The sequence below is a fragment of the Solanum lycopersicum genome, chromosome 4, assembly GCF_036512215.1.
Source record: "Solanum lycopersicum chromosome 4, SLM_r2.1".
In the NCBI taxonomy this organism is placed as follows: Eukaryota; Viridiplantae; Streptophyta; class Magnoliopsida; order Solanales; family Solanaceae; genus Solanum; species Solanum lycopersicum.
In genome coordinates this window covers 55004018-55031913 of record NC_090803.1, presented here as the reverse complement: position 1 = coordinate 55031913, position 27896 = coordinate 55004018, and the positions used below count along the sequence as shown (strand labels likewise).

The following is a 27896-nucleotide window of genomic DNA, read 5'->3' as shown; positions in this document are numbered from 1 at the left end:
TCCAAACTCTTTGGACTCAACAAAGAAAGATTATTGTATATGATAATTAATAGCCGTAAAAGTAAAGCGCAAAAAAGAAATAAAAAATTAACTAATTAGCCTTAATGCATATCCTGTTTGTCAACTTATTCTCCAAAACAACGTTGCCCATACGTTAATTTAACTTTAAATACTTAATTAGTTAGGCACTTCATTTTGTAGTCGAGGTAACAATTTTCTTATTGATTTTTAAGTACTTAAGAATTATTTTATAAAATTTTCCACATCACTTCTCCTTTTAATTTAAAGGGAAAAGAAGTTTAAAAGTGAAAAAGTAATTAGTAAGTTAATGGAACTATTTTTAACAATTTATAAAGGGAGGACCAAAAGAAAATTGACAATTTGAGTGTTTTCCCACTGAAAAAATTATTTATTTCATCTTAAATTAACAAATATGTACACCAAGTTAAAGGGTTTGATAATATTTTCCGATTCATTAATTTATTCACATTTACGATTGAGTTGGCATTCACTATACCTTCTTTTATCTACGAAATTATATAAATCTTTTTTAACGATCGAAACTCCTAAATCAAAGGTAGCCTTGGTATCTTTCGATTCTTGTTGTAAGTAAATAATGTTCGTATTTATATTTATAGTTTAATGAAGCTCTAACATAAAATAAGTGAACTCTATTTATCCTGATTCATTAAAAAAAAAAGTTCAATATTCAAATAAGATCAAAAGTTTTACACCAAAAAAAATTTAATTTCAAATAATATATAGTAAAATTTTGACCGTACTTACATTAATGTATCATCAAGTAGAACTTTCTTTTAGTTTTGAGTGTTTAATTATAAAATTTTCAAAAAATAAACCAATTATATTTACAAAATATATGTTTAGAACTAAAATTAATTTTATTTACCGTGAGAGAAACCACAACAAGGATCCGTGGCGCAATGGTAGCGCGTCTGACTCCAGATCAGAAGGTTGCGTGTTCGATTCACGTCGGGTTCAATTCCCCGATTCATAATATGATCCAATTTTTTTTATTTTTTTTTTAAATTGGAATTTTTTTAAAGATATTTTGGAGACTTGTCTTTCATTATTTAATTTTTGCGTAGGCGTTCAATCCTTTTTCTCCCCCGAAATATTAGGAGATTTTTAGATATTGTAGAGACTAGTCTTTAATTTATTTAATTTTAATACGGGCGTTCAATCCTTCTTTTTTTTAAAAAAAAATATTAGGAGTTTTTCTAGATATTTTGGAGACTTATTCTAAATCTATCTTTTGTTTAATGCGGAATTCTTACATAAATGTATAGACCAAAAAAAAAGAAAAATTTTCGTAACCGCTATAATAAACTTAATTATGTTCCATAGATATAACTTGCATATTTATTCGCCAATCCATAACGGTCCAATCCTTTTTCTTTTCTTTCTTTCAACATTGGGAACTTTTTAGATATTTTAGAGACTTGTCTTCAATTAACTAACTTTAATGTTTTTTACTCTTAAATATTAGGAGCTTTTTAGATACTTTGAAGACTTGTTTTTTAGTTTATTTAATTTTAACATGGACGTTCAATCTTTTTATTTTTATATAAAAAAATAAAGAGCTCTTTAGATATTTCGGCGACCTCTCTTTAATTTTTTTATGACTTTCTACATAGATACATAGATTAAAAAAGATGAAAAAATTTTCGCAAGTAGCCGCTACAATAAACTCAATTATGTTTCATAGATACCGTTTGCATATCCTTTTTCTATTCTTTTTTTTCAACATTGGGAGCTTTTTAGATATTTTGGAAACTTGTCTTTAAATTATCTAATTTTAATGCGAGTGTTCAATCCTTTTTTCTTCTTAAAATATTAAGAGCTTTTTAGACATTTTCAAAGACTTGTCTTGAATTTTTCTATTTTTAACGTGGGTTTCTTACATGGATGTATAGACAAAAAAGAATAAAGAGACTTTTCATAGATATTCACTATAATAAATTTAATTATATTTCATAGGTATAGTTTTCATATTTATTCTCTGATCCAGGTCCAACCATTTTTCTTTTTTAAAACAATTGGAACTTTTAATATATTTTGAAAACTTCTTTAATTTATCTAATTTTAACCCAACATCCAACCCTTTTTTTCTTCCCCTTAAATATTGGGAGCCCTTTAGATATTCTGGATACTCGTCTTTAATTTATCTATTTTTAACGCAGGCTTCTAACATAAATGTATAGCCAAAAAAAATGAGAAATTTTCGCAAATAGCCATTATAATAGACATTATGTTTCAATCCCTTTTAAAGCAATTTTTCTCTTGTGTGACCTATAATGTAAATGACAGAGAGATATTCATAGAGAGGGCAAAAATATACACTCCATTAAATTTTTGGTATATTTAAACAGAAAAATATCATCAAAATACATTGTAAAATGTAGAAGATAATATAAGTAAATTAATCTGTCAGCCTCCTTTTCTACCTGCCATTTTTATTCACGGAGAGCTGACCGGAAAGATTATGCCTAAACCTTTTACAACGACGGGAACTAGGCGCTATACACAGTTAACTATATGAAATATTACAAGAAACAACTTAAAATAGTTTTTGTATACCCTAACTATATAGTTTCCTACCCTCAATCTAACTGCAAACTATTACATTCATAATTCATTCATTATTTTTGGCTCTATGAACGTTTTCACAACATTGGAATACATCATCGTACTCACAATTGTTGTGTGTATTCATTTGGTTCGTCTTCCCCCTCCTCATCCATCTTAATTGAACGCAGCTGCCACTTGCCTTCACCATCAATCAACCGTAATTCCACAGAATGGAAAGGTATTAAAGCAGGGCGCTGAGGAAAAACAGAGCAAGAAAAAAGTTGGATAAGAGATGGGTTGATGATGGCCATAAGAAATGCCGATGACAATATGAGACATGGATGCAAACCTGTGAGGATGTAACAACAGTAATGCCAGCATCCTTAGCAAGCCTATACAGGTGTTCTTCAACATCAACACTAGTAGCACTGCAAATAGAAGAGGAAATAGCAAGGTCAGGTATACGAGGTCATAGAAAAGCTTCCATATGCTAATTGGAGAACACTGAGATCTGAGCTTGTTTACTTACTTTGTACATTCGTCAAGGATTCCAAACCGTGGCTTGTGAAAAAATAAGCGTGCCTTGTAGAAATGCCAAATCAGTTAGCAGCAAAGAAACAAAATATGAAATATATTTCTAAACAAAGTTTTTGGGTCAGAAAATAATCAGCACTTTTTGAGCTCACCATTCCTAATCGTTGTTGTTCTCCAAGAGATAGGATGTCCTCCCAGTTCTGGTTGGCATCCCAGCCACCTTCTCTTTCTAAAAGGTAGACTAATTTAACATCCTCGAGAATTGATTGCAGATGAGAATCCAAAATGTTAGAAGACCCTAGATGTCTCAGACCTGGTATTCAAAAGATAAGTCACTGAGAGGACAATTATGTTGGCATCAACACCTGCGACTGCTAAATCAATGACTACTTGAACACTAGCAAAAGCCATTAAACAGACATCATAAAAGATTTGCCAAGTATTAAAATTCTTACTGGTACAGGAATATGTTTCACAGAAACGTGTGCTTTTTGTCCCTCTCACCTTTCTGTTGATCAACTTTTTATTATTTGCATTATCTATGAAGCAGAGACGCCAGATATACCGGCCTGATACCAGAAGCTTATGTCAAAATAGTCATGATATATGTTCTGTTAAAGATCAGTTGCATGCCATCCTTAGATATTTTGGTGATTCTGTTTAAAGCTTCATATTTCTGGAGTAGTGCCTTCAGGACTTGAACTCCTAAAAGGACAACAGAGTGATAGACATACCAAACTTTGCTGCCCAATTGAATAAATTTGGAGTTCAAAACAGTAACATTTAAGTCCCAGCATCAAAATGCAGGACTTAGTAAAGAGGATCATACTTGATACTACCACTCAATCTAAACCCAAAAAAAGCTGAAGGCAAAGGGTCCACCTTATGCATGGGTCAACATGTTTACATTGACTATCTTAGTCATGTTATAATTGGCTTTTCGTTTACTTATGAAATTTCTCTTGCGATTATGCAGCTTATAACCAACCAAGCAACAATTAAAAAAAAAAGAGTAATGCTGGCTAAATTGATGAATTAATTTGTTATAATTATCTGCTACGCAAATTTGACTTCATATAAGATTGTATTTATGGTGTCATGCCCATAGATCTCAAAGTTTCCATGTCTCAGTTTGACTCTACATTGAAATACTGGTGTCTTTGTGCTTGTGCAACATAGCCTGTAACAATAATATAAGATTTATGAATATTATATATTTGGCACGAGGGTTCGTGATGATTATATTAACTTGATTTTCAATTAGACCTTGCACTCTTTTCATAAGAGTTGCTTACTTCACTGGTAACTCACCAACGTATTCTTCCCAGACAGATTTTTCAAACAATGTCACGACTCATGAAGAGGAAAACCTTTGAATGATTGGGAGATCCCAATATTGACTGAATTTACAAGTTTTTGGAGACATTTCAAGGATTAAAAATTGAAGTGGACTGCTTATAGTGGAAGGGACATAGCAAAGGAGTGTAGACATTTTTTGTTTCTACATTGTCCGGTAACTGATCAGCAGTGGAAGATTTTTTTCAATCTCAGAGGTATCTCATGGACCCTAGTACTTGATGACACTCTTTTCAGCTAGGAGGAAACTGGAGTTGATGCAAGAAATAGGAACAGATGGAGGACTATTCCACTATGTATTTAGTGGACAATATGGAAAGAAAGTAATGCCACATGTTTTGGAAATAGGAGTAGTAATATACAGAAAGTTGAGCAAATTGTATGTATTTATTCTGCTTTTGGTGTACAAAGGCTTTTTCTGATGATACTGCAACATTCCTAGATGTTTTGGGGTCTGTATAGGATTTTAAGTTCAGTCTAAATTTTATTCTTACTTTTCGTAAATATGGTTTTCCAGGTAGTACTGATATTTGTACAAAATGTTACCAGATGCAAAAAGAAAAACACAACGAACAAGCTTGGATGGTTCAGAATAATCTCCATTTCAGAAGGTTTTGCACATGATAATATAACCTCTGACTGTAAACACTTACCAACCATAGTTTTTTCAACTGCAAAAGTAAAGCTAAATATGACATCTGTATCTTCTAATCTTCCTCTTTAAGGAAATAACTTTATATCCTTTCGAAAGAGCTCACTACAAATTTGTATTCATAAACCTGGAGTAGCCCTCGGCATTTGGATTTTCATTCTTAATATAAAATAGGTAATATCAATGGTTCAAAGAAACTACAATTCAAAATAAATTACTGTATCACCCTTCATAGGGAAAAGTAAATCTAATAATCACTCACAACCGGCGCCCGTTAGAAAGCTCTATTTCCTGATAAAGCTATATGATTTTTAACTTTCTCATTTCAAATATAAATTGTAACAGTCTACAAGCACGCCAACTCATAAAAAAATGAGGAATATTCTATAGCCAGAAAATTTACCTTCTCGCATAGCCTGTACCCTTTTCTCAGCCACTTCATGTGAGAGAGGATATGTAATTTGATCCCTTAGAGTTCCTAAGCACGTATATGGTCGTTGGGGTACATAGAAGATGCCACTGCCTAATTCTGAGTTAAGCGGTTGGCCTGGTTTAACTAGATTTCCACTCACGACTGGCCATAAACCACGAAGGACTCTGAAGATTGAACTCTTTCCACTTCCATTAGGGCCTTCACAAAGGAAGTAGTTAGCATGTAATATCACTATATACTCAAGTATAAGTAAAGGTGATCTGGCCACTAACCAGTTACAAGAAGGCTTTTCCCCTTCACTATATCACATGTTAGCTTCCTAGCCAAGACTTTTTGTCCTGGTGTAATGATGTCCACTTCAGAGAAAGAAATTACATCCTCAGAGGATGGCGATGAACTAACACCTTCAGGTACATCTGCATGCATACAAGAAACATCAGTTCCAAACAATGATACTAACATCTGCAGACTAGTATTAAACAAAACAGCCAAAACCAATTTGATAAGGAAAGACCACTATGTGTGATGCCAGAACTGAATGGTTTTAGGCAGTTTTCAGCACTGGTAGATATCAGGGACTTTGTCGGAAACAAATTTAGCTTCAGCTATTTGATTTTGCTATTCCAATACAACAAACATACCTATTGTAATCCCACAAGTAGGCTCTGGGAAGGTAATGTGAAGGTAGAGAGGCTGTTGCCAGTATTATAGCTAAATGTCAACCTACTTTATACCAAATTTCCCATATATATAAGCAGAAATTCCGAACAATTTCTGGTAAATGTGAAGTTCTAACCGTTCAAAATCAAAATTGACCCTAGAAATTGAGTCATAGTTCCTTTGCGTGCTAGATATAATAATTACAGATGCACACTTGTTCCCTCAAATTTTTCTGGCAATGCTAGCGATTATCCTCAGCGATGTTATAATCTTTTTCTCAAGAATCAAGAAGAAAAGATAATTAGATGGCGTTGACAGAAAGAGAGGTCATAGAAGAACTGGGAAACATGAATGTTGTTCAAAGGAAAAAGAAAAGAAAGATGGTAAAATATTCAGACAAATAATTATGATTGGTAACAATTCTTATTTACTGGATATACATATTTCTGGTGTGGCTAGAAAGAGCTCTATTTATTAATAAAAGATGGTTCCCATGGAATCCATGTTACGTAGTCTAGCAACTATGTACGCCACTATATCAAAAGCCTCGGAACAAATTGGCTTGGTCATTCATTAGCATAACCTAGTTGTGGCATCTTCAATATGAACACTTTCGTCCCAAGAATTTATCAGCCAAAACTAAGAATTTTCCGCATATTCACTAGCATTAACCATCCAAATAAGCTTTTAACAAAAGAAAAAACTTCCCATTGGATTTATCTATCTTCAATTTCTTTACCAAGTTCATGCTCGCCTCTACTTCACACTCAAAACCATGACATCTACAATACTATTGCAATTGACTCAAACGGGCCTATCAACTCAAAGGTTTACAGCATAATGCTCGGAGCTTAATCATTAAGTGTTGCACAAATTTTTATAACCAGGGAAGAGCATTTGAGAGAGGGAAGTGACAGAAACAAGAGAAAATTAAAAGTCAAATCACACCCACCATATTGAGCAGCATCTAGAAACTCTTCCAGCTCAAAAATTCTATTGATACCACCAGAAAGCTCAACAAATTTTTTGTGGAGCTCAAGAATGTCACCAAAAGCTAAAAAGCTTTGAGACACAACAGATGCTAAAAATCGCAGTGCATGAGCAAGTTCACCTAAAAAAAAAGGGACAGTAAAAAGAATAGGTAATTTTTCACAAAAATATTAACAGCATAAAAATACACAAATTCATAGTTAATTGGGAATCACCTTGAGTTGAAGTCAAAGCCCGGTCGCCCTTGTGCTCCATAGCATACAACAAACTCAATCCCCAAGTAACATTGTGAGGAAGCTGCTTCGTGATGAACTCATCTATTATGCCAAATAACCATTTCTTCTTAAGAAGCAAAGAAGAGTGGTGAAGAAGTTCTTTAAACCTTGCTTCAACCATCTGTCATGCATAACATGTATCAGTATCGTGCAAGAGGTAACTGGATAAACAAGAAAACAGTAAAGGACATAACAAAATCAAGAATCCTCTACTAATCCTTACCAGTATGAGCTAAAGAAAGATATTCCAAGAACAACATGTATTATTAAAAGAGGTCATTTCATTGCTTTAAAGCAATCGAGAGATGCAAAGCAAGAGGTTGTTGCTTCTCATGGGTGAAGCAATGCAACTCCATAGAAGACCAAAGCTTCAGGCAGCGGGTGAAAAGAATTACAAGTGAGAAGCAGGTCTTTTATTTGGTATTGACTTTAAAAGACGGTAAAAAGAGAAATAAGTTCCATCCCATCAGGTAAGCTTCTTTGTTCTCTTTAGCATCTTTCGTCAATGATTATTCTTGTATTAATCCTACTTCACTACTGTAATCAAGCCTATTGTACTACTCTTTTGGAGCTTTCCTTCTTTTCCTCTCTCTCTCTCTGTCTTTTCTTATTTCTCGGGATAGTTCTTTCTCTCCTAATCTCTCTTGCTGCAATTTTATATTCTTCTTTCCTTGTCTGTCTCTGATCATTTATCAAAAGCAAAAAAGCACAAAAAAGTCTAAGGCCTGTTGGGGTTTTAAGCGCAAATGAAGTGTGGGCTAATGAAAAAGGGTGAAGAGGGAGAAACAAATACAAATATATATGTTTAGTCCAAGACAAATAATTAAAAACATGAATGACATATATATGAACAAAGAAGGTGAGAAAAAAAATGATAAAATGAAATATCAATTGTTTAGTTATCACCCCTTAAAGAGGCTCATTGATGAAGAGAAGTATGTCTTAGAATTTTAATGACAACATTAGAGCACACATTAAGCGAGGCCAAGTGCTCAACACGTTTTGAGACTCGCTTCAAGGCCTATGCGTGCTTTTGACAACAGTGTCTCTATATCTTTAATTTCTCCATTTTGATTCAAATGTTGTTTATTTTAAAAATAAAAAATGGCTAACAAATTAAGGCTAATGATTAGTGTAAAGAATAGATCTTACGCTTAAAGTCAATCCCAAAAGCTGACTCCTAGGGTGAGGATTACTTAAAACAATATGAGGGGACAATCATTAATTGCCTCAATGTCACCCCCTCCCCCTCTGTACGTCTAGATTTGGACATCTAGAACTTGGAAAATATAATATTGGGGGCCAATATTAGGTAAACCAAGAAAAGTGATGAGACTGACCATAACAATAAGTGAAGAAGAAGGATCTTACACTTAATTCAACCCAGTGAACGCAAAAAAAAGAAAAACACTGTTAAGGTCAATTAAGGCTTCAAGTGCAAAGCACAGATAAAGAGTGAGTTTTAATTGAGAAAAGGCGCAAAGCAAGAAAAAATACAAATAAATATATTCAGTCCACGAAATATAATTATAAGCATGAATGACAAATATATGAACAAAGAAATGGAAATGCATTTTCCACAGCCAATTACAAGAAAAGTCCAGTAAACACATGTGATTATCTACAAAAACAACCTTTTTCGATATACAGCTTACACATAGAGGCCAAGTAATGAAGGAAATTGACTGGTTTAGGCTGTTACATATGCAAAATTTGGAGGCAGTAAAGCTATTACCCTATTGTTATTCATCTCAAAGACCATTAACTGCAGATTTTGCTTATACATATGATTAAGTCAACATATCTTTTCTCAAGGTTCATTAAGCTGCTATATATTGTCCATGAATTTACATGTAGAGTAGGTAGTAGTTAAACAATGGGATAACAGACGATACAAATATCCCAATAGACAGTCTTAAATTATGCAGAAGCAAAAGTAGAGAAGATTATTGGCTGGAATTGAGATATCCATGCATGCTTCAAGATAGGTACTCAATATTTTATAAGAATCACGTTTTCTATGACATAACAGAGGTGACTGAATTCATGCACATCTCGACTATTCTATCAAGTACAGCTACATCCCACCAATTCGCAGTGGCGGAGCCAAGAATTTCACAAAGGGTGTCCAAAAATAGCACAACAAAAACTCTTATAAAAAAGTAGAACTAGTGAGATTCAAACACACGAGTACTTCCCCATTCTAAGCTAAGGAAGTGAAACCACTGGGCTATAACAGCTTGTTATGTTAAGGTTGTCCAAAATATGTTACTTAATCATTTCGTGTATCATTTTACTTGTATATACGGTATTTTTTCCCGATGATGTGGCTACGCCACTGCCAACACGGGCAGTTATAAAGGAATGTAATGCAGAGATTACTCCCTGTTAAATGTGCAGTTTGATATACTACGAAATAGTAATCCATACATAATTTTTTTGATAAGAACGTACCATAATTTGAATGTACTTTAATTTTTAAATGTTTATTTTGCTTACGTTAATGAAGGACATTTTGTAGTTTAAGTTTTTTTAAAATCCTTAAATTACTAAAAGTACTCGCATTCTTATTCCATATTCCATCTGGCAAAAAGTAAGAACCAAACATTGCATTAGTAAATTTTGAATTGCATGCAGAGATCACATCTCCTCACTAGCCAATAAAACGACAACTAGATTTACTTGAAAAGGGACAGATTATCAACCAAACTTTTAGAAGAAAAAACCTTTTTCTTGGATAAAACAAAGATGTCTGGAAGGTCACGTCGATTAGATTTGGCATGTTCTTTTGTTTTGGACTTTGTAAGTCTAGAGAAAAAAACAACGTACTACTACAATCTCCAAGATAGGTACTGGATAGATACCCAAAGGCCAAGGCCAATACATGTCTTGTACACTTCAAAGCCTGTGGCAAATTTCTCTATTAAAAAGAAAAAAATTCTATTGAATAGAAAAAGCATTCTTCTTGTATTACCCATAAATCCAGACATGTCAAACGTCATCCTTAAATGTAACATCTCAGCCCCACTTTTGGGCCGACAATTAACTTCTTAAAGTACAGTGAGCTCTTGATGTAAATATGTAGCAATAGATACAAAGAGATGAAAACAGCTTAAAACAGTCCAGCTTATTACCCGCTTCTTCTTTTTTTCCAAATAGGAGGCATAAACAGGAACAAAATTTACTATACCAGCAAATCTCTAGCATGTCGCAGGGGAAAACGATCACCTCAATGTATATGCATATACACAAATATCAGACAAACGCTCCTATATATCTTATTTCTGAACGGTCCCACTGCTGAAAAAAATATTGTTGCAAAAAAATATTACTACCTCTTTTTCACGAGCACCACCTCCAAAGAAAGCAACAGATTCAGCATGTGTTCGCAACCTTTCATGCATGAACCTGACAACAGATACTCAAGTGTAACATAGCCTATCTAAACACAATAAGATAAGCAGTAACTAAAATATCAGGTAACCTGAAAGTTCCTTCAAGCTGTTGTTCTCGACTTGCCAGTTCACCAAAGTCAGGAGTAACACATCTCAGGAAACCCAAACCTAATAACATGTAAGCATACAATATAGCGACTCCCCTCTGGCCAGTTAGCATTTTCATTCTCCATGTGAACCTGCATTTCAGTAGTACCTCTATAAAACCAGAAATCATACTGTTTAAACATTAGCTTGACAGCCACAAAAGAAACTTACCATAGAATGTCAACAGTTGGCTTCACCATTCCAGTTACCAGACTAGACAAGTCAGCGGTTAGCTTCTCCAGATCTTGAGTTAATCTCTGATCAGCATCCAAGTTGACACCCGACATGTTAAATACCTACAAATAGTCCTTCAACATTACATTTGCAAGATATTTGAACAGTACATCAGACTTCTACTGAAAAGTGAAGGAACTGCAGCATTAGTTATTCTTGAATAAAGGATGACGGACAAGGGATTATGAACAAAGAAGTTGTCCTACTACTCGACCAAATGGAAAACTGCAACAGGACCAAAATGGATGATAAATTTACCAAAAGCTTTTGTCCATGTTGAAGTTTAGTCAAATTGGATTTCCAAATGCATTTTTCAGATTAATTTATAAAAAACTAATGAAACCTAGTAATGGAAATACTTTGGTCAAAGCTTCATTTGACCTCTAAAAGTATAATTTACACCAAAATTTAGGATGAATAGGAGTAGCATAAAAACTAATCCATTTGTCTGATCAAGCTGGTACTCGGAAATACAATAGGACCAAAACATTTCGAATGGTTAAAAATTTGGCAATGTCACGGGTGACCATGGGATTTTCTGAACAACACATCTAGAAAAAAACTTCTGAGTTGTGGATATTCAAGTAACAGTGTAACTCGACAGAACTGAAAAGGGGATCTTTAGTAAATATTCATCTTGTTGAATAATATAGGTACCTTATAATATGCATTATTTCTCAAGTAGTTCTTCAACAAGTGCTTGGTCAAACGAATCCTCCATCCAAGTGCCAATGTCTGCGTCAAGTGCCTGTATGGAAGCAGGAAACAATTTTATTGATCTCAAAAAAGAAAGGACATAGGTCAACAAAGAAAACACATTTAAATTCCAATATGAAATACAACAGTCTAACACGACAAGACTCATTAGGGGATAATAAACAATAACCATGCTAAATAAAATGGTACTACACAGTTTGCCCACCCGATAAGCAGCCAAAGCAGCAGCCTCGTGAAACTTAATCCTACCCAACCACAAAAGTTCCTTTAGAGGCCCCTATCATACCTAAAGATATACAGACTTCCAACCTTCTAGACAAACAGATCTTACTGTCAATGGCTATGGACTATGGTGGTATTAGTTGTCCACAACTATTAACTCAGAGTCAAGAAAAGAAGGTATATGTAAAACCTTATCAAAGAAATGTCACTAGCAAACATACTATAGAACAAAAGGTAGACATAAGTTACTATAGCATTTGAATCTAGCAGTGTAGTACGTTCAAGACGTACTCTGTTTGAACCTCATAATTAGTGTCTGTGTGTTCGTTTTGGCAATCATTCATCAAAATGAACATTGAAAGTCAATCCTACTGGCTGAATAAGTATATGTTTTAATCTTGTTGACAAAAATTGATGTCCATGTATACAATATACATATCCAAGATAACTTTCCTCAGTGTGTCACTTCGAAGGGTGCCTATTAGCTCTTTGTAATAACTGAATACAGAATTGTGTTTTTTTCCAATCAGGGAAGAGAAACCGAGTTACCTAAGTAAGACTTAGTCTCTTTCTTCCAAGTATATATTATTTTGAAATTTGCAGATGCTAAGCATGTTTAAAGTAAGGAAAGGCATATACTCTTTCCACATATAAATTCACCTCAGAGACGGAGCAATAAAGGAGGATGCAGCACTCTGAAGGACACTAATAAAAATCAACCGTAGGAATGCTGCCTTATCTTGCTCCAGGACAAATTTCACAGTTGTTCCTACGCAAGCAGATGTCTTTGTTATAAATAGTGCAATAAAATCTTCATTCCAGATGAAGAAGAATAACATTTAAAAGAACAGATAAGAAGTACCATTTAAAGAGGCAATGCGATCGGAAACCCACGTTCTGGACACCACAAGTAAAGCGACTGCAAGGAACTGTGCCCCCTGCTTATCCAGCAGTCTGGGTACCTAAAACAAGCACTAGAGCTATATCAAGCAAGCCAAAAGATGGTTCTCAATAATATTAACTCCCTCCACAAAGATTTGGTGATCAGCTCCTCATCAAAAAGAAAATGATGATCCACGATGATCCACTTCACATGTTACAATCCAAAAGGTCTTCATTTTCACAATAACAAACAATGGATATTCCTAATTTTCAAGATTCGATTTTTTTTCAAAATATCCTATCTTGACTTTCGGACCCAGACAAGAGTAGATATAGTAACATCTATATTGAGACAGATTTATAGCTATCTACCTATCACTATGCCAGATCGTTTTTCAGTTCAAACCTTCCTTACCATTTTTCAACCATACAATTTCTTTTCCCATGTTTTTTAAGTCTAAACCAGTAAATGTTACATGTAAGTCACATTAAATAAGATATGTGGTCTTTAAAGTATACAGAATTTCCTTGTTACAGTTTCACAACCAAAGAAAAAATAAACAACCACTGTGAGAGGAAATTAGAAACTAACCAACTAAAAGGACCAAGTTTGATGTCATAGCACTACAACACTCACCAGAACTTTAGACATGGCAGCAATTCTCTGTGGAAGTTTCCTTGGAACACTCTTAAGATGTGGGAAGACATGCAAGGGGGACTCATCAGCTTCAGATGGAGATGCCGATATCAACTCTGAAAAATACAATTCAGCCTCTGACTTGGAGAATTTTGTGCTCTGTGGATGATGCCAAAGAGAAGAGTTAGTTGGAGCAACAGAAGACATCTCTTAGAACAAGTTTGAACAGCATGAGTATCCAAACCTTTTTTGCAGTAGCAAATGCACGCTGCACAGTCATTGCATCACTTTGACGATCAGTCTCATTACACTGGTTCTTATTGAACTCTGAGTCAGTGAGACTGGGAGCCTCTGCCCTGGAGATTTTGTTAAACGGCAACTAATAAGTATCTGCATTAGCAGAGTGTGTGTGGAACAGTTATTTACTTTAGCTTTGTACCTCTTATAGTGAACCCTCCAGCCTCCTTCACCATCCAAGGACAAGACGACATCATGAAATGCAACCAATGCAGGGCGGTGAGAAATAGTGATACATGATGTTCCCATCGCTCTTACTTTTGAACAAAAGCGTTCCTCCATATCAGTTGTCACAGCACTTGTACATTCATCCAGAATGGCAAATTTTGGTTTATGGTAGAAAAGTCTAGCCATCCCCAGTCTTTGCTGCTCTCCCAGAGATAATTCTTCACCCCAGTTTACCTCCTTTTCAGGAGGATAGCGATCCAGAAGATACTCAAGATCAACCTAGTATGACAATGCAGAATTCAACGTGTAACACAAAATGAAATGACAGTATAAATTCCAAGCCATAAATACATGAGATTGGTTATAGAACAAGATGTAGGGTTTTCAGGGATTAATTATAGAAACTTACATTTTTAAGAAGTTCAACCATGCCAATTCGTGTGAGCGGTTCAACCTCTTGATCAGCAGTCAAAGGATATATAATCTGGTCACGTAGTGTTCCAATAGCTGTATATGGACGTTGGGGCACATAAAAGATCTCCTTATTCAGATCAGAACCAATTCCAGGTTTTACAATATGGCCAGAAACAAGTGGCCAAAGACCTCCAAGGACTCGAAAAAGTGAGCTTTTGCCGCTACCATTTGGACCTTCAAAATGAACCAATGAGAACTATATTCTGTGTTCCCATGTATCCAAACAAAATTATAGTGAAGAACCAGATGTCAATATTTTGTTCACTGTGCTACTGCGCAACACTTGAACAACTAAAGGGTCGTTCAGTCGATGGTTTGAAATAAGTAATGCAAGCATAAATCTCGTATAAGATAATATAGAGTCTAGTTGACTGCATAAGGGAAAAATAATTGATGCATAACCAATCGACGTTTGTCTAACAGTATAAAACATCACCCGCATTAAGCTATGTAGAAAACTTGTTACCTTCACAAAAGAAAAGTTGTGGAAAACTATGTATAATTTTATGCAAAGAATAGAATATGAAATTATAACATGTGTATTAGCTATGCGGTGAATTGAACTATTTAAGGACGAAAAATGCCTTTTGAAAGTAAATAAAAAAGTTATGTGTAACAATCTCCTCATTGTTGATCACCGCGTAATAACTCCTACATTATTAATCCCCGGCATAAACAATCGATGCATTATTTTATTTTATTTTTTAAACCGAAAAATCAATTTATGACCTGCCCTTTGGACCAATTACAGCCTTCTAAACTCGGTGGATAATTGGCCCGCACTCTACCCTTCTCCACTTAAATACCGAGCTTCGCTTTACATGGTGTGGAGCTTAAACCTGAGACCTAAGCCACAAATCCTCCCCCTTTTGCCAATTGAGCTAGGCCTTGGGGGCAACCATCCATGCATTATAATCCCCACATAACTAGTATATGAACCATAGGAACAGCTAGAAGTTTGCTCAACCTATTCATTCATGAAAAGTAGAATCTCTATTCCCTATATTTATGCATAAGATTAAAACTATATGCTTGTAACTATGCAGTTCTCCTATTTAGGGAACTTCATTGACTTCAATTAATCCCCCCAAACTTGAGAACATACTCAAGCATAATAAATATTCCCCAAATAAATCATTTTTTCTTTTCTTATGGTTATGGTTTTACTTCCACTCGGGTATAGCACGTCTATAAAGGTTGATGAGCTTAAGTTTGTTATTCGTACGATGAGTAGGGGAAGAGCGACTGAACCAGGCAAGACTACAGGAATGTAGGCAGGGAAGGTCCGAATTGGCTATCTGGGTAGTTTCATGTCATTTTTTGGACAGTGAACATGTTTTGAAGAATGGAGGTGGAGTAGATGATTCCATTGTACTAGAACAAGGGTGACATTCAAAATTACAAAAATTACAGAGGTATCAAGTTGTTAAGTCATTTAATGGAAATGAGAGACAGGGTGGTGGAGATTAGGGTGAAAAGGAGTGTGTCTATTTTTGTGAACTAGTTCAGATTCATGTCGGGACGATTTATATATGGTATCCATCGACCTAGAGAGGGCTTATGACAAAGTCCAAAAGGAGGTTTTACGGTTATGTTAGGGTGAGTGACTATATGTAAGATGAAGCCAAGACTAGGGTGATGACAATGGGAGGAGACTCGAAGTACTACCAAATCATGATGGGGTTGCAATGGGGTCAACTTTTAGCTTGTTTCTTTTCACACAAGTTATGAATGCACAGACGCGGCATATCCAAGGTGAGGGGCCGTAGTGTATGTTATTCGCACATGATATAGTACTGATTGACCGTTGACGAGACTAGCACCGGAGTTAATGATAGGTGAAGTTTGGAGACAAAACCTGGAGTCTAAAGCGTTGAGGTTGAGCAAGACCAAGACTAAAAGTGTGACTTCAATGAGGCTACACATGATCTCGATGTGGAAATGAGGCTTGATGCTTAAGTCATCTCCAAGAGGCGATGTTTCAAGTACATAAAGTCTTTAATTCAAGGTAATGGGAGATCGACAATGATTTCATACATCATATTAGTGTGGGGTAGGCGAAATGAGGCTTGCTTTCAATTCATGTTTCTCCCTAGGAATAAATCTTGTATTAAAATGTTATTAGTTGGTACCAAGTCCTTTTACTTGTTAGGAGTAATTTGCATCAGCTACTTGATTCTCCCTTCCTTCTTGACAATCTAGTTGAAGGCTATTAAATAGTAATCTCAAGGAATCAACCATTCTAATTCTATTACTTGATTTTTGTATCATCACTTATCTACATGGTCTTGTCCCATCTATTCCAGGCTTTCAAATATTCATGTGTGTGTTCTCCATCAATTTGCTTGAAACTAATGGAATTTCATGCTGTGGCCTGTCCACATTTAGATAGTTGAAAAAAAGACATGGAGGAATGGATAGCCATCCATTTTTATTTCCTGACTAAACAGATACTTGATGCTTCACTTCCAGCTACAGCTGAGGATATTTCAGAATACAGCCTAATGACTACATGAGAACCTTTAGTAAATCTGACACAACTGAACCAAAAGCACCATTCCAGCTCAGAAAAACAAAGACAGGTCAATCAAAAGAAAATATAAAAATTTAATGTACCTGTTATCAAAAGATTAGATCCTGATTCAACCCTTAGGCTCAAGTCCTCTACCAACACATTACCAGTTGGAGTAACAACCTGAAAGCACCAAAGACCTAGGGGATCAGAACCCAAATACAGATGGTGGTAAAATCAAAACAGATAGATTGTTTATCACCTTAACCCCATCGAACTCAATGTAATTTGCCTCAGTGACATAATTACCACTCCCGTTAGATTGTATGGAAGAGGCATTCCGTCCACCTAAATCTCTAGAAATAATCATGAGCTCATGAATACGATCTGCATACCCACTGCAAGTGCCAAACCGATTTAGAAAATGCAACAGGAATATTTCAAGTATACAGTAGAAATGCAAGTGAAAACTTTTTACAATCTAACATATCATTAAATTTATGAATCTAGACACGTATAAGATCTTCTACGGTCCTCACCACTTAGCTAGTTTTTAGGGTTCAGCCAAACCCATCCCTTGTGTTAGGTCGCCCAATATAGGTTATTACTTCACGCTCCCAAGTGTCCAATCTTAGGCATGGACAGGAGAGGAAGAGCTGCTATAATCCCACATGGGATAAGTTATAGGCTATAGTCTTCTTATAAACCTTGGATCTGCACCACTTTAACTAGTATTTGGGTTGATTCAAGCAGCAAGGTCAATTTTCTTAACAAAAATCATGAAACAAAACTAGTATGTTTTATTAATTACTGCCAAAGACTTGCAGCCAAGAGATAATATTCACAAATTGATATCTAGTAAATCTCCATCGAATCGTTGGAAACAAATCTAGCCAATTCTTTCATTGATCTGTTGTTCAGTTTATTGCTGATGAGAGTTTCACTTCTTATATAAGTTCCGTGTTATCAATCCATCACAAATGAGTACTAAAAGAGCTGGAAAGTTTATCTTAGCCGTGTCCCTATTGTTCTGTCTTTATTTTACTGGGTTATAGCCATGCCTGGTTCTGTAACCACTGTTAATTTCAAGACACACACAGAACCATCGGCCTCCTTCAGATAATTTTGCGGTTACGGTAGCTACATCTTGGATGAAGCGATACAGTAGCAACAGATGCAGAAGTGTTTATCTAGACCCAGGCTAAATCTAATGAGGAGCATGTGCGAGGTATACCAATCCTTCATATTTAAGGCAATAAAGCAATACCTTAGACGATTGAGTCGTCTTGAACTTATCGCAAGGGTTCCCAATGCCTGGAATAAAGATATTATGACACTGGTGTGATATCTCAAGTTACTCAACATCTCTGCTCGTCCCAATGTGGATGCATCAGGTCTCAAATTGCCAGAGAAGAAGGGCTCAATAATCAAGACAACAGCGACTGTAGCACCAAGATACTTGTGCAAGAAATCCTGAATCATCCCAAACCACCAGTGCTCATGAAGAACGGCCTTCATATGCCGAACTAGAGTCTTAAACTTCTGTTGAATGTGAAAATCTTCTCTGGTTTCACCACCATAAAATGCTATGCTTTCTGCATGGGTCCTTAATCTTGAGTGAAGCTGCCTGTATTCCCCTTCCAGTTGCTGTTCTTTTGACATTAGTTTCCCAAATGGAGGTGAGAAATTTCTAATAGTAAGCCCTGCTCCCAGTACATATGCCTGGAAAATAACACCAAATAAGACAACCCACTAGACAAAAGAGTTACGAAATGAAACTTTGGAGTGAAAACTAGGAAGTAAACATAAATAGGCATTTAAAAGAGCTCAGCAATCATAAGTAAAGGTTGAAGAGTTGGAACAATTTATAAAAACAATTACCAAAATCCAGAAAAGATACTTCGGACTTGCATACGAACACAGGCGCCAAGTATATAGAAGCCCATCAGTGACAGCTATGAGATCCTCTTGTACAAGATCACTTAGCTCTCTAGAGAACCTGGGAACATCACTTGCAATTCTCTGTTCTGGATTTGCTATCCGGCCGTCAACATGGGACAGTTTATAGTACACCATATCCTAATAGCCATCACAAAGATTTGTTAAACTATAATAGTAGACAAACTTTCATCATTTAGTTCCTATCTAGACACATCATCACAAGTGTTTGGCAAACCAAATTCCTGAACATTTTGTATGACCATTGTGCAATTATACATATGTGCAATAGGAAGCGATGGGTTTGACTACAAACTGTGCAATGCTATACTTAATTGTGATGTATAAACTAGGGTTTCTGTCAAGGCCGTTCTGACGCAAGCTCATTTTAAATGATAGATAGCATCTCGGTGAGCCAAAGACCAACATGATACACAAAAGAAGCGTTGTCGGAAGATGTCACGAGTTAATCTCTACCTGAAAATACTGTGCATGAATAAGCCTTGTTAAAATACTCCGGAAGCGTAAACTCAAGGTCCCAGTTATATATTTAGAGGTCGAGTGCAAGGCTGACTGGAGGAAACACAACAAAATATTTTCAAGTATGAGGCGGAAAAACATTGGCACACGCCGGAGGAAGGCAGAACGAAAAAGGAACCCCTGCACTTTTGCCAATCGGTTGCTTACAGCAGTTCGTAACACCTGCAAACAAAGCAAAAAAACAAGAGTTTTGGTTACTGACAATGCAAGCCTGGCCAAATAGAGACAAATATTGAACAGCTTTTACTAGGAATGCTTATACAATCCCACTTCTCAGTGGTTCTTGTAGGATCCTGCATAACAGCATTATTGGTTGTCCTCATGTTATGACCACCAAAACAGTCAAATTTCACATACATCATTCACATGCAATGACAGGAACCACTCAATTTGCCACCTTTAATTGCAATTGGAAAAAAACATGGAACACACATTTGCATTGAGAAACTAGAGATTTGACAACAGAAGATCCTCAACTTCTAAACAAGGATACCCAACTTTCAGCCATCCAAGCTCACATTGAATTTCAAGTGCAGGTCGCTCCATGAGCAGATACTGATTCCTTCTATTATATCAAGTTGATTTTTATATGATCTAATAATATGAATGATTCAGGATACTGAGGCAAGATCTCTTTCAATCTCTTCATCACTGTAAAAATATATCCTTTCATAAATGTTCTTGTTTATCAGGAAGATCACAAGATAAATGTTTTAGACCCATGCAATTCAACTCAAGACACAAATAAATTGTTCAATCCATATCCACTCACATAAAAACATACATATATAAAAATAGTGCACCTCTCCTCCCCCCCCCCCCCCCCCCCCACCCCAAATTAAATTTTTGTTTAATTTGAAATTTCTCAACTGAAGCCAGTTCCACCGGCTTCCTTGGCAGCTATTACCAATTATGTGAGGCAAAATAGCGATTTTGCTCCAAGATATACATAATTTGTTAAGATTCCCAAAAGAAATCGCAATCCAACCATGTAAACTTTACAGATGCTTAATAATTGGTATATCTATAAGAGAGCCAATCATAATGATTTTAGTAGTTCTTTATAGACATTGTAAAGCACTCTTTTGGATGTATTCTTGCCACAGCATTTCCTCAGTCATTTACATCAATAATATTTTTAGTTACTTGTTAAAATAAGTTGATATATACGAGAAATGGTAGATGGAATATTCCACAAAGATTGCATGCCAACCAAATATAAGAAAATGAACTAATTTACGTAAATTAAACATGCCTACACTCAGAAAGTAAAGAAATAAATGGTAAGCGGTAAACATCAAGCGTTTTTTAGAGATCAGGTCAATTATCTGATCTTGATTGCTGATTTCAAATGGCCAAGGAAGTAATACAACCATCATTCAGTTGGCATTTTGAAAATTCTAAGCCACTTTACCGCCCAGCTCACTTAACATCAATTTTCAGATCTTAAATCCTATATAAGAAGCAGCTTGAATAGAAATTCGCCAAGCACATTTGCACAGAATTAGCTTTTGTACAAAGATAGGTATTTCTGAGAACTGTTCTCCCAACTTTCACCTTTAGACCAAAACGCAAATTAAAAGCAAGAAAAGAGGTCAGATGTTAACGATTTCACAATCCAAGATCCCTCTGATTCTAAAGCGAAAATTCAACAACAGCATACCCACTATAGTCCCACAAGTGCAGTCTGGGAAGGGTGGGAAGGGTAGACTGTATAAGGGTGGGAAGGGTAGACTGTATACAGACCTTGACTCTCTACCTGACAAGGTAGACACTGCTTCTGAAAGACCCTCGGCTCAAAGAAAGCAAAAATACAACATTTAAGAAGGCAAGCAATAGCAGGACAATAAGAAAGTAGAGGCTCTAAAGCCAAACCTCCAAAGCATAAATATCAAAATCCAGCAGTAGTTTCCGCATATGCTATTAACCATTGAAATCTTTAAAATGCTCGAGCTTTTTACTATGTTTCCTTTTTTATAAGTCTCAATGTTATGTCTTCCTCTCCACTGGAAACTACAGCATACCTCCTACACATTTCTACAAACTCCAAATTATCAGATCCTAGAGCAGTTGAACAGTAACACCTATATGTTTTGAATAAAGAATCTCACCACTGTGGCTACCAGAGCCAACAGATCTCTCGTACCCATTCTGCCCATTCGAGATAGAAGAATAGCTGCTAAAACTTTTACAGACTTCAAACCTCCTTTCTTTTGCCTGCTTTTCTTCACATTATTACCCTTTCTGGTCTGCTTATTTGGCTCTATTATACCATCATTCACTCCATCGCACTGCAAAGAATCATGCCCCTTATAGGTTTTCCGTGACTGCATGTACGCGGCAGCTGTTCCACCAGCAACGATTATACCTGTCGTAAGCAGCAGAGCTTTCCTGTAAATTAAGAAAAACATTTGAGATTACCATTGCGGTATGGGCAAAGAAGTTTTCAAAATGATGCATACAAGAATATATGAACATGATATTGCATCAAATGTCACTTGGAGTTCAGAGGTATAGTTTCAAGCACAAATAGATAACGTACACTCTCAACCTTTCTGTGTAGTAACATGCATTCACTTAATCCTCATCAGTTTCACGATTGACTCTTCTGTTTATTAGTTTGGGTGATAAATATATTTTTTGTAGATCCCTCTAAATCTTTGGTGATAGATATATCTCTTGTAGATCCTTCTAACTCTTGTAGTTTTCTATTTCACTTTTTGGGCAATCCTGAGTGTCTTTCTTCAAATTTATAGCATATCTCGTTCCATTAATAAAACATTGAATGTTCATAAGTGAATCCTTTTAGGCTATGCTTTTTCTCCTTCCCAGAATGTTTCCTCTATCTGCATTTCTATTTCTTTGAACTACATGCTACTATAAACTCCAAAAGGCCTTCGCCAGGACTTGCACTTTTGCCTTCTAAAACATTGGTTATTGAAGTTTGATCCACATCAGCCATGAAGATCAGGACATTCTGTTCTGAACTCTGCCAAAAACTCTCTCCCAAGGAAAGCATGTCTGGGAGATTTTGCTTAAGAAATTTCTGTAATACTAATATTCTACCATAATCAATCAGATAAAATGCTAAAGTACTATGTAGAATGCAAAACGTTGTCATTAACCAGAGATTACCTTCTCTTTGCAGAAATAGATCTGATTGATTATGGTAGAGTATTAGCATTACAGAAATTTCATTTTACTTGTAAGGTCACAGATTGAACTTCGTTGGAAGAAAATTTGTAGAGTTCTATTATGTACAAATCTGTTTTGGGAAAGTAAAGTTTTATTACTAATCAAAAGAAAAGAGAGAACGGTGCGCTAGTCTCAGAAATGTTTCGGTAACATTCTTTTCTTTTGGCTATTAAGGGGGAAAATATTCTATACCTTTTAGAAGCCAAGAGGCCTCGCCCATGTTCAGTCAACTGCAGAAGCTGAAGAGAAGGCATTTCTGAAAATAGACCTTCCAAACCAACAGATTTTAGCAGCTAAAACTCTTGATATCTGTAGGAATCGGGCTTGTATATTAGTAACATGGGACATGAAGAAAATATATACATAAGAACAACAGAGCGAAAAGTAAATATTATCACTGTTTCAGCACATCACTGTCATTATACAGGAATGGAACCACCACGGCATGAAAATGATAACATATCAAGGAGCACAATAAGTTTAACACCTATTCACTAATAGTGAACCTTTCCTACCAAAAGAAACACATATTCACTAATACTTGGTCTTTCCTACCAAAAGTAACACCTATTCATAAATTCTTCCAGCAGCTCTCCCACCCCCCAGAAAAATTCTAAAAGGATGGAGGGGAAGAAGAAGATAAGAAAGCAAAAGGGATGCAAAAGGTAATCCAAAGATCTCCAGATACAGAAATTTGCATGTTTTGATATCCACCATTCTCTTACTAGCTATTTATGACTAAGCAGCATTACATTTGCTTGCTTTTTGGCATTCATGAGTATCTTACTGTGCCAAGGTAGCTAACATATCAAGCCTTACACATCAGGGACATGGCTTTCAATTACTTAAATCAGAAAAGTTACCCGCGACAACATTATCTTAAGATAATCTATACAAAGAATATTCTTTACCTATATTTTCAACATAGGTAACTCCAACCTAGCTAATTATAACCTAAACAAGTATTAACAAGTACACTGGTAAAAAGCGATAATTTCGACCCAATTACCCTATACATAAAGAAAATACAAAAGCATATTATATACTTGAGCTCACTAAACCATTCATTGCAAGAGTATGTGGTGATCCATAGAGTTAAGATGCATGTATTTCCAAGATAATCAAAGTCTAACTCATGAAATATATATGGGACTTCATTCATATTTACAAAATGGTTCAATTAGCTAGTTGTACACGTTAATGCACTGCGGGAAAAAAATCACTCAGAGATGGTGATAGAAAGCTACCTTTGGACGTGGCGAAAAATCTAACCAACCCCATCAACTAAAGAAATCGGTACAAAAACATACTCCGTTTAAGTGGATTTGCTGGATGAACTTCAGCTCATTGCACAAGATACCATGCGTAAATGTAGCGCAAAACTTCTCTAGCAGAGTTCACAGTCTCAAAGCAACAGCTGTAGTTGTAAATTAAAAGGCATGATTTAGTCGAATGATTTGATTCACCTAGAACATAACATATAGAACATAGAAGTCCAGACATCGGACGCTGATGGTAACCACGCAGTGCTGAAGTAGTGGATAACTTGATGGTTAATACCAACATCATACCAGCTTGATCTCAATACAAGATCACAATTCATAGTTTTCAGATCACACATACATTGACAAAATAATATTTGTAAATTGTTTTTTTGTGCATGTCTTGACTCAGTGTGAGGACCGAACACTCAATCCAATTCCTAAGCGGATAAGCTCAGGTGAACAGCTCCTGATAAGTTGATCAAAATCATCCCCCCATTCCTGCACTATTTTCCACGGTAATTCACCCATCATCATATAGGGTAGGTCTTAGAAACTACCTCCGTCCAAGAATGACCCAACAATATCATTATATTTGAGTTGACATTTGACGACAAAACAAAAATGCAGCTCGTATTAAAAGTAAAACAACTTTGCGAGTTCTTATTACAAAAATGATGAGATTTTAACTGGCATTAAGCTGATGGTGACATTGGTATCAAAATTGAGTTGTCGAGACTTGCTAGATCTAAAGAAAACACCACTTAATTCAATTAATTGAATAGAAAAAAACAGCTGTTTGTTTCATTCTTGACGCAACTCAAGTCTCAATCAATAGTTTTAAAAGAGAATGATGTGAATCAATAGTACTTGGTTTCAAAATCTTCTTGCCTCTCCATCATTGATGTTGTCTCGACTTTGAGACTCTCGATTTCTATGTATCTAAAGATTTTTTTCTCAATGCCAAGAAGCACATAACTCTTTGGGAAACAATCTAAAATTTACATGTTTTAAGCTTTCACTATCAACTCCTATCCCAATCCTTGTTGACACCATCAAAGAAATACTGAAATTGAAAAGTTTAGTGTGCAGTTTCCACACTTATTGGCAACTTTCTTGCTATAAGAAAGCACTGATATATAAATGAAGGTACAATCTTTCACGTAACGACAAATTACTTATCAAGGTCGAGTAAACAAAACAAACAAATAAATTATCAACAATGCATCGCATTAATTATATTGTCGACAAAGTTCGACAAAACAAAGATCCTATATTACAACATTACTCTTTTAAATCTCAATTATCAACAACGCATCGCATTAATCCTACTGTTTATTTCGCTATCAACCTCCACAAAAAGATTGAACTCCAAACAGTTAAAAAGAAAATCCTACAAAATTTGAATTCTCAGAGCAAGAGGAATCATAAAAAGAAAATCCTACAAAAATTTTAATTCTCCGAGCAAGCGGAATCATAACAAAGGAAATCAATAACTTTTTTTATACATCAGAAATATGTTTACCTCACTATACACAAAGAGTTGTCTTTTTTTGAAAAGGAAAGGGTCACTTAAAATCAAAATCAAACACTAACCCACATTTAATTATATTAAAATAAAACAGAATCAAGAACACCAACTTCTTAAATTCACATGTACTTATCAAATTGACCTTTCTTAAACTATTTATTGATATGTAATCATAGATTTGCTATACTCCTAGAAACTATAAACCCACATCTAGAAAAGAAGGTAGCAAGTAGATGACCTGAAATCTTGAACTCTGGCTATCTAATTTTCGATTTGCAATACCGCTAAAAACCCATTAGACTACTGGTCAAGCCCTAGAATTTTTTATACAAAAAAAAAAATCTTTTTTTTTCAATTTGTTGCAACAAACAGAAGAACAGTAACAAACTTGCTGAAAAGTTGGAGAGTGAGAAAAAAAATGGAGAAGAGAAATAGTATTGTGCAAGTAATAAATACTTACTAGATTGAAGAAACGTAGATGATGATGAAGAAGATGAAGATGGTGAAAAATGATGGAGACAAAAAGTGAGGATACTGATGGTTGTTACCTATTTCTCTTCTTTTCTTAATTAACCAAGAGAACTCCTATTTTAAGGAGGATTGATTTGGTGTGTTTCTCATTATCAACTTTTTTCTCCATTATTCTTATAATTTTATTTTAATCTATTTATAAAATCATATTTTAAATACATTTATCATTAAAATTTAAAACACTATATTATCTTACTTACAGAATTACTCAGTAACAAACAATAAATAATGTAAATTATAACGTCTTATTATTTATCTTACAATCAAACATCTTTAATTTGAATTTATAATTTATTCTTTTGCTTTCACGAAGTGTTACTAATTAATTTTTTTGAAGAAATCAAATGAACATCAACTGAAAATATTAAATATTATAAATATATAAATAATCATTGGTGAAGGGATAAATAAATTTTAAAAGCCTGAAAAAAGTGAACATTTAATCTAATTTTAACATGTAGAAAGTTTCACCCTACCATTTAAATGTATCAAAAGTAATTAAATAAAGGAGAAAATATATCATATTAGACAACAATTTAACTTATTGTATATACTTGAAAGAGAAAAATATTACGCAAAATTATTCAGTTTGTTTTGTGTTTTTTAAAGATCAACATACCAGAGTGATGAAGTTCAGTTTGAAACTACACTTCTATTTCAATCGTAGTGTCGAGAAATACATCTATTACTTCAAAAAAAGTACTTCATAGTGAATATAAGCAATTAATTTATCGTGTAATGGTCTATCTCTTTGGAATTAAAAAAGATTGTAGTCTAGTCATATTCTTCTATAGATCATCCGGCACATTCTTAAATTCATGACAAAATTTATTAATTCGTGTATAAGATTTTCTTTTATATATATATAATTTATTCATATATTCTATTTGCTTGGGAGAAAAATAAGTTTACATTGATTATATTTATTTATTCATATTTTGAATTAAAGATAGGAAAATATTATTCGATAAATTTGGCTTCACAAAAATGTGATAACAAACATGAAGAAGTCATGACTCATGACAAATCAATACAGACATAGGAGATTTGATCTTTTAAAACTTCATAAATTTATTTTTAGTTTATCAGTCATTTTTTATGAGAGATATTTATTTTTACACATAAGAAATCTAAATAAAAATATTCTATTCAACTATTTTATTGAATATTTTTTTATTTATTTATAATTATAGTGTTTGAATCAAATTATGCACACCTCGACTAATTTTGAAAAATACCTATTATTTTTCGTCAATAATGAGTCTTAGATAACTCTTTTCTCTAAGGCTAGAACATGTAAAAAAAATAAAAATTAGAGTTTGTCATAATTTTCTCATCATATTTGAATTTTACTAAATGAAATTCAAAATATTACCATAATTATTATTAATTTTTTTTGGAAAAAAATATAATTCATTCCATATTTGAATATTCCTTTTTAGGGGAAAGTTTTGGACTTGTATTAATTGAATTATACAAGCTCACACAAAATACAGAATAATGCATGTAGTTCGCAAAGAAAGTCTTGTTTAGGAGAACAATTAATCTCTCTTTATTATTATTATTCAATGTTTCTTTATTAACTCTACACAATACCCTTTTATTTTAATCCCAACAAGTAATTGTGTGCATATTACTATTTTTTTTCATTTATATTGTTCTAAACTTCTAATATGAATTGAAATTTGGATTTTCTCAAAAACAGGGTACGTGTAGAACTTTTTT

General features: G+C 34.6%; 1 protein-coding gene and 1 non-coding gene across 3 annotated transcripts; one reads left to right on the top strand and one right to left on the bottom strand.

The window, feature by feature from the left end:
- Positions 1-927: 927 nt before the first annotated feature.
- Positions 928-999, top strand: TRNAW-CCA (transfer RNA tryptophan (anticodon CCA)). The gene has a single exon. It is a non-coding gene; the product is annotated as a tRNA-Trp (tRNA).
- A 1342-nt stretch (positions 1000-2341) lies between these two features.
- ABCD1 (ABC transporter D family member 1) lies at positions 2342-26281 on the bottom strand. Of its 2 annotated transcripts, none has more exons than XM_004237348.5 (27): positions 26101-26281; positions 24095-24264; positions 23040-23156; positions 21764-22043; positions 19590-19814; positions 19056-19253; positions 18442-18896; positions 17437-17572; positions 17279-17357; positions 14598-14836; positions 14163-14467; positions 13968-14079; positions 13724-13882; positions 13067-13166; positions 12865-12973; positions 11923-12013; positions 11203-11327; positions 10974-11123; positions 10825-10897; positions 7430-7610; positions 7177-7335; positions 5837-5980; positions 5535-5762; positions 3276-3436; positions 3119-3171; positions 2939-3017; positions 2342-2843 (listed from the first exon to the last, which is right to left on the bottom strand). In XM_004237348.5, the coding sequence occupies exons 3-27, from the start codon at positions 23099-23101 to the stop codon at positions 2712-2714; spliced, it is 4035 nt and encodes a 1344-aa protein (XP_004237396.1). In that variant the 5' UTR covers positions 23102-23156; positions 24095-24264; positions 26101-26281; the 3' UTR covers positions 2342-2711. The 2 variants fall into 2 exon arrangements, with proteins under 2 accessions (XP_004237396.1, XP_010319741.1); XM_010321439.4 differs by having other exon boundaries at positions 25879-26205.
- Between the last annotated feature and the right edge of the window lie 1615 nt (positions 26282-27896).

What these genes read in the sequence shown, in the direction of transcription:
- ABCD1 (XM_004237348.5), bottom strand. Translation starts at nt 23,101, where the DNA reads ATGCCTTCTCTTCAGCTTCTGCAGTTGACTGAACATGGGCGAGGCCTC. An exon ending in TTCATGCACAGTATTTTCAG is followed by an intron (nt 19,254 to 19,589) that starts GTAGAGATTAAC and finishes GATGGCTATTAG; the next exon opens with GATATGGTGTACTATAAACT. An exon ending in CAGCTTGAAGGAACTTTCAG is followed by an intron (nt 10,898 to 10,973) that starts GTTACCTGATAT and finishes ATCTGTTGTCAG; the next exon opens with GTTCATGCATGAAAGGTTGC.